Source organism: Anthonomus grandis, chromosome 4 (genome assembly GCF_022605725.1).
Source record: "Anthonomus grandis grandis chromosome 4, icAntGran1.3, whole genome shotgun sequence".
In the NCBI taxonomy this organism is placed as follows: Eukaryota; Metazoa; Arthropoda; class Insecta; order Coleoptera; family Curculionidae; genus Anthonomus; species Anthonomus grandis.
In genome coordinates, this window is record NC_065549.1 from 21,880,968 (window position 1) to 21,888,830 (window position 7,863).

Below are 7,863 nucleotides of genomic sequence, written 5' to 3' on the forward strand. Positions count from 1 at the left end.
GAACTTTGTCAAAAAAAAAATCATACTTGACTTACAAAAATGGAATAAATTCATCTATATTAACCAATGTATTTCCGATTTCACTTATTGTAAATTCCGTTATATATTTCTAACTTTCTATTCAATAAAGAATCTCTAAATTTAATTATTTTTAAGTTTTAGTTCCCGAATTAAATGTTTTATAACCAAAGAACTAACAATTATCACTAGATATATTAAAAATATGCAAAAGGCCATAACATATAAGCAAACAGAGCGTCAACTTGTCGCATCGCACCAGGCCAAAACGTAAGAAGCAAGTGCGATCGCACACCACACTTCACTTGCATCGCGCTCGGCAGCAGCTGCCAAAATTAAAATTCTGTCGCACGAGCTCCGATCCGGAGAGCGGGCAGGCCCTATTTTGTCCCGTGCACCATTCGGCCGTTTCCGGCAGCCGAACGGGCACGCGTTTCGTGCTCCAACTACCCCTGGTAGCTCTGGTGGTGGGGGCCGCTCTGTCAGAAAGAAAACCGAAGGCATACCACTCTCGAAATCATTCTGTTGCGCGCTTTCTAAGTTGTCGTAGCTTTTCTGCTCTCTCTCCCTCTTGTGCCTTTTTTTGCCTTTTACGCGTAGTGTTCTATCTTAATGGCTTTGGCAATGACCCTAGGTCAAAAGAACAACATGTATAACGTAATTCAACACTCTATTCCTCAATCAAACTGTGTTATAGTGTCTCAACCTCAGAAACAAACAGTGATTGCCGGTAAAAGACCTTTGGCGCCGGCTCCAGAACGTACTTCCGTCTTAGTGTCAAATAATAATAATAATAATGACCTAAGATGTAAAAGGAAAATCCAGTTCATGCCTTATGGAACTCCAACTCAACAACCAGCTTCAGTTGCTAGGAGGAATGCAAGAGAAAGAAATAGAGTCAAGCAGGTAAACAATGGTTTTGCCACTCTTAGATCTCATATTCCTCAAAGCGTTTGCCAATCGCTATCACCTCAAAACAACTCTAGTAGAGGTGGCTCAAAAAAGCTTTCCAAAGTGGAAACTTTACGTTTAGCAGTAGAGTATATCAGAAGTTTGCAGCAACTCTTGGATGAAAATGATGGTGAAATATCACCAAATTCAAGTTCTACTGAACACCAATCGATGGCTGAACAAAGATATTACAGTAGTTCACCAGATCCTTCTCACCAAATTTACCAGAGTTCCTACCCAATTTTGCTGCCCACCCCTTCGTGTTCTGAAGCATCAGCCTCGCCAACTCCCAGTCACAGTTCGGAAAGTTCATTTTCTGCAGCATCAGCTTACACGAATGCTCTCTACCACCATACGGAAAACTATGAAAATTATGATCCAAAAAGTCCTGAAGACGAGGAATTGTTAGATGCTATATTTTCATGGCAGCAAGAATAATGGTGTTGTGGGAAATCTTCTTAAAAAATAAGGTCAGTATTTTTACTTATTTCTCTCAAAAAAAGCTTAAGTAAAAGTTTATTTAAAAATGTATATTCATGACCTTAACTATTTTATCGGTAATGTTTATCTCAAATGATACTTTAATATCTTAACATCCACACGTGTGTTTGTTTAGATATTTTTAAACTTTTTATACCTGTATTATGACAGAAGATCGCCCCATATTTTAAACTTTTAAGCATGTTTTTTCTTTGCATACAAAAATAATAATTAGTTTGTAACGCTTTTTGAACTAGGCTAAGCCTTCTTATTAATAATACCCACCCTTAAAAAAAATCAGTTCTTTTAGCGGCACATATTCTTGTGCAAATTCTTATTTTTACAAACGAGCTCATCATTTTTATTAATTCACCCTCTGAATTTTTTTTACGAGCTGCACCCCAGATTTATACCTGTTCGGAGATTTACCTGCATCTTTTTTAGACCCTGTATATTTCCCTTTTAAAATCCCGTTCATTTTTTGTACCTTTGATTCTTTTGAGCTTTAAAGCTTGACAGGGGTTCCTTACATAAAGACTTGTTCCTTACGCTTACGGTCTTGAACAATACTGTCTGAGACGATGCTTTTTGTTAATAAAATGCGCAAAATTTTGCTTTTAAATCACCTCGGGGGTATATTAGGATTTAAACAAGTTATGTGTATGTTTAGCGAACTTTTTGTACATAAATTTAATAATTTTTTTTCTAAAATTCTTTTTATTTTGTTATAGGTTGTGCAAGTTTTGGCCAGTACAACAAAAACTGAATCCAGTGTGCCTTACAAGATAACTCCATTCCAGTGAGAAGTGATAATTTTTTGTATTTATTAATTTTATCACTGTTTTGTCTAGTCATTGTTACTGTATATAGTTTGTACATATTGTTTATAATTTTTAAAGTCTAAGGGCAACAAAACGCTTTTTTTTGTATTTCTTTTTAGAAATTTTAGTAATGGTATAATCTAAGAGGTAAAAGTAAAACTGTTATTTAAAAAATATTCGATTGCAATATAATTGTTAGAAATAATTTGACATATGCTCTCTAGTATGACCTAAATGTTAAAAAAAAGTTGTCAAGCTATTATGTGAAATCATTAACTATTTCGTTTTTTCCTATTTTATTTATAATTTTTATGATTCGAACTGATTATTAATAGTTACTATTTGATAATTTAAAGTTGTTAGATTTAGGTTTGTATATTAAGCCATCGATGAAAAGTTAATTGTACAATTTTTGGGTGTTTTGTACAAAGGAGAAAATATTTTAAACGTACTGATGAAATAAATTTATTTTTTTACCTATTTTAATTTGGTGTTTTATTTAAGTGTATTAAAATGTGTTATTAAGTTATAATAACATTCATAGCAGAAGATGGTGTTAAACATGAATTACGAATATATAGCAAAAATCATCTAAAGTTAAATTAAAGAAAAAAAAACTTTAAACATATTATAAATATAGCTTTTTCAATTATTTTAATTAACAAGATACAAAATCGACTTATTTAATAAAATATTTTAAAAACATTTTAACAGATTTAGGAATACACATTTTTTGTCAGGTACATATTTTTTTTTAATAAAGATGTCAGATAGAATAAATATAGTAGTCGAATACCAAAGTTTGACCTGACACGCATTGACTGTCTAACTTTAATTGTTTCCAAGATAAAAAAAAAACTATTCAAATGTCAAGAAACTTGATTTTATTTAAAGACCTATGGAGCAATTTGAAAATGCTTGAAAGCTTCTAATTTTTTTCTAACAATCGAGACTAGTACTTTAAAGAAAACACAACAGTAAATAGCAAGGAGATCTAGAAAATCTAGAAACGTTAAGCTACCAAGATTAACAATAAAATATTTTAAAATGGGGTCTTAAAATAAGATAAATTACTAAAAATTAGACCCTGTAAATGAAACTATATGTATAATAAACTAAAAACAAGCAGAATCTTAAATACACTTAACTGATCAATCTAAAAAACAAAATAAAAGCAAAACAGTACAAAAACTATGAGAGTAATTAACGTATCTACGTTTTCACAAAAATATATTTAAGTCTTAAAAGCCTAAAATGGCTTAAAGTCGAGAAATAACTTATGAAGAAATGTATACAATACCTAACCACATTATCTCAATACAAAAAATAAAATGTCTAATTCTGCTTTTCTTACTACATAACATAGATAACAATATACAACCAAAACGAAAAAACGCAAAGTCTCGGCCCCAAATACTATATTATAAAATAAATAACAGATAACATTTTTCCGTTTAATATTTTATTTGTTAAAGTACATTCTTATATAAAAGAGACCTTTTAGCTCCTTTTACGATAAAATAAATATGTTCTGTAGTATTTCTTAGTAGATCGTAGAAAAAATTTATTAAATTTTAAGCTGATAAGTCTTATCGACTTGCTTAGTGCTTAACTTAACTTAAAACATTAACTTAAAACATTTTTTTAAATAAAACTCATTGTACTAGAAATTGTACAAAATCAACTTTTATGCCAACCCATTTTCCTACCTGAGCAAACCTTTTAAAGAATTCAGAGTTTAGCATTGATGAATAAGTACCCTAGAAAATTTGGGGTTTTAGATGAATCTTATTTTAGGACTATCCCCAGGTTACTGACCTTATCGTGTGTTAGTTTCTTTAGGAAGCGGATCAGAAATTAAGACAGAAACCTAATAAACTAATTATATTTCTTAATTTAAATTAAAGTTTTATATAGAGGAGGTGATTGAAATTGAAAAAAAAGTATTAAATTCGGTATATTATGTCTTGTTTTTTATAATTATTTTAAAGTTGGTCACTTTAGGATATATTAAAATAATATTAAAAAGTTTAAAAAACTTACTGTCTTCTTGTTCCTTGATATAATTTCAAATAAATTAACAATTATTAATTTGTTAGTAAGAAATTTCAAACTGGTGTAATGGTATTATTATTATTGAGGAAAAACACTATCCTCTAGCCTATAATTAATTATTATGTGAAAATTATTAATTACTTATATTGACTTTTACACACTCTTGCAAATTTGTTGTTGCTCTCTTTGTAATATTAATTAAGTTTAATGATTTTTGTGGTTGTTTTTTTAATTTTTCTTATTAATTAACTTTATGTTGCCGGGTTTGTCCACTCTTGGCTTCTTTTGTCAGTAGTTTAAGGAATATCGGTTGTTAGAAATCGCAGAACAGACCCTATTGCCAAAGGATGTAATTTATAATGCATATTATCTTCATTTTGTTTTTAGCAATGTATTTTATGGCAAATAAATTACCTTTGAATTTAAATTTGAAAATAAGGAATAATTCATGCTACTGTTGTAGCATGAATTAAGTTGTTCGAAATAATTTTTAAGGTACTACCTCTGCCCCTAGGTAAATGCAAAATATACGGCAATTTTTACAGTGAAAATGTATAATAAGCTTTAAAACGTTTTTAAAAGAGGCAATAACGGGTTTTAAAGCCGTACATGGGAAACAAAAATTGGATTGTATTTTGATTATTTTAAAGTTAACGTTAATATATTATTTTTAGTTAAAAAAATTATATTAACGTTTATAGAAAGTTACTTTTAGTGAATAATTATTAAAAAATTCCCTTTCTAAGTTAAAAAAAAAATTACTAACAATTTAGGATCTAAGAGGTGATTTTAGGAAACATAAATTATTTACACAAATGTATGCTTCGTCGTCCTTGAATTACAGAATTATATTATAATTTTATTTAGAAAACCGTTTTTTTTATTATACTATATTCACGATGAAAGGAGCAAATTCATTTAAAATTCAAGTTTTTTTTTCTACCTTTATTTTTTAGATACGTCAATTAGTATAGTCACTGTGCATTTTTTGAAATTAAAAATTGCTATACAGGGTGCTTGTAGAAACTATGGCGTCAACGTGTTTCAACCTCAATTTTTTTATTGAATGTTGAAACACCGTATATTTTATGACGTTTTACGACTCTATAACACATTTGGAATACTTGTTGTATAGCAACCTATATGCCTAAAGTCAATGGTTTGTTAAATATGATGTAACAGATTAACGAAAGATATGAAATCAAAACATAATAATTTATTCCAGATTTATTGGTACTAATATATAATTGGTTGTGCATATGATTTAATGCGTCCTTTGTAATGAACATTTTGGTTACAGGCTGTATCAAGTAGAAACAATGACGCCAACATTAATTCTTTATGTGATTTTTTGGAAAGTAAGTAGACCTTATTATTTTCGAAGTGTTTTCAATTTTAGAACCTACTTGATAACGGTCTGTTATGCATTTGTGATTATAATTGTCATATTATCTGTCATCTTATGCATTGTTTTTTAATATGCTTTTATCTGACAAAGGATCAATTAAAATACTCAAAATAATTATTTCTGGATACCGCGTGCATGCACAACAAGATGTATAAAAGCTATTTGATGCAATTCATGCTGATTGTCTTGTAATCATTTATAATATTAGCAAAATTGAATTAAAATTTAGGGAACACGGCCATATAAGAAATTTATCTAAAGTTAAACCTCCAAAAGTATCTAAAGATGCTTCGATGAATATTCTATTAGAAACGGAGAATAATCTTCATGTCCCCAAAAATTACCGTTTGATAATTTCTTGATGGAAGTTTTCCTAACAGATGGATTGAACGAATAGAACCGATTAAGTGGCCACTAAAGTCACCAGATATATCCCTTTGGATTTTTTCTTATGGAGCTGTTTAAAGTTCAAAGTTTATGTGAATACACCAAATAATGTTAATGATTTAAAGCAAAGAATTCGACAAAAAATTAGACTAATCGACCCGCAAGTGATTGCAAATGTACAACGGATAATAGAAGTTACATATCAACTTCAAAAATGCATTGAAGATATTATAAATATTGTATAGATTTTGGTTTTTTAATGTCGTATGTTTCATTAGTCTATAATGTCAAATTTCACAAGCTGCCAACATTAGGCATATAGTATGCTATAAAAAAAGGATTCAAAATATATCGCAGAATTCTAAAATGTATTATACAGGGTGTTCCATTTAAAAAATATTGACGCTATAGTTTCTACTCGAGGTATCCTTTATATAGAAAATTTCATGGCAAAAAACAAGCAAGAAAAAAGGCTCATCGACGTATCCCGAAAATAAAAGCTAATAATCGAAACCATCTGTATGTGATCAATTAATTATTGTGAAACTTAACTTCAATGCCAAATAAAGACAGATGAACTTCACAGAAAACTGACTTCTGCAGCTCCTTCCATAGCATATCTATAAATGCACTGGTGATCAAGCACCATACAAATAGAGTTACAGTTAGAAGAAAAAAAAGACAATAAAGGCAAAATGTCCTTTTCTAAAATTATCTGGAAGATCCAAATCATTTTGAAAATTCCAGACAGCTGAAGATTAAAATATGCTAAATTTCCTGCTTAAAAAGTCCTAAATGGATACATAAATTGGAATAAGATCTATTGCCTTTTTTTAATTGCCTTAAGGAAAAAAATGATCCTGTTAATTCCAGGCAGTTGTAGATTAAAATATGGTAAATTTTCTGATAAAAAAGTAGTAAATGGATACACAAATTGGTACTAGAGCTATTGTCTTCTTCTACAATTGCCTGAAATAAAAAAAATATTATATTATTTCCAGGCAGTTGAGGAGTAAAATACGGTAAATTTCCTGATAAAAAAGTCGTAAATGGACACACAAATTGGGACTAGACCTATTGCCTTTTTTTCCAATTAATTCAAGGCAGTTAAGGATCAATATATGAAAAAAATATTTGAGTGTTAAATAAATTTGTTCCTTTCGTCGTGAATGCACTGTATAGCCTCTCAGTATTTAAAAAAAAATTGGAAATAAAAATGTTTAACAACCGAGAAGTATTCTTTATAATTTTTTAGCTTACGATCTGTGGTAAATATATGTTTCATTCATTGATAAAGTGTATGTTGTTAATGCTCCCCGTAAAATAGTTATAGTTTAGAATAATTTGTATTTTTTTATTTTATATTTTATTTCTACTTTGTTACAATTTTACTCTATAAAGTGCTTTCATTTCAAAACGATCCACCATTAATAACTTTCTTAAAAAAAAAAAAAAAAAAAACACGTCAAATTAGATATACAGCATGACGTTTAATTATGCATTTACTGAAGTTCTGTCAATCACCTCCCCACCTCCAGCTAACCTCACTTTAATATGTCAAATGGGAACCCCCATCGTGTGATACATCATAGTAAGGAGCGTAAAATTGTCTATTTAATGTGTAAGCAAATATTTTATTTACGCCAAACCTTAGTATGTCAAATGGCTACCCCATGGTGTGATACATTATTTTAAAGGGCATTCATTATGCTATCAAGGGCTGTAAAAAAAATTAAATTGATT

General features: G+C 29.5%; 1 protein-coding gene across 1 annotated transcript; it reads left to right on the forward strand.

Moving 5' to 3' along the window:
• Positions 1 to 531: 531 nt before the first annotated feature.
• LOC126735102 (achaete-scute homolog 1a-like) lies at positions 532 to 2,591 on the forward strand. Its single transcript, XM_050439006.1, has 2 exons — positions 532 to 1,439; positions 2,181 to 2,591. Exon 1 carries the CDS (start codon positions 631 to 633, stop codon positions 1,405 to 1,407), a length of 777 nt encoding a protein of 258 aa, XP_050294963.1. The 5' UTR covers positions 532 to 630; the 3' UTR covers positions 1,408 to 1,439; positions 2,181 to 2,591.
• Positions 2,592 to 7,863: the final 5,272 nt, after the last annotated feature.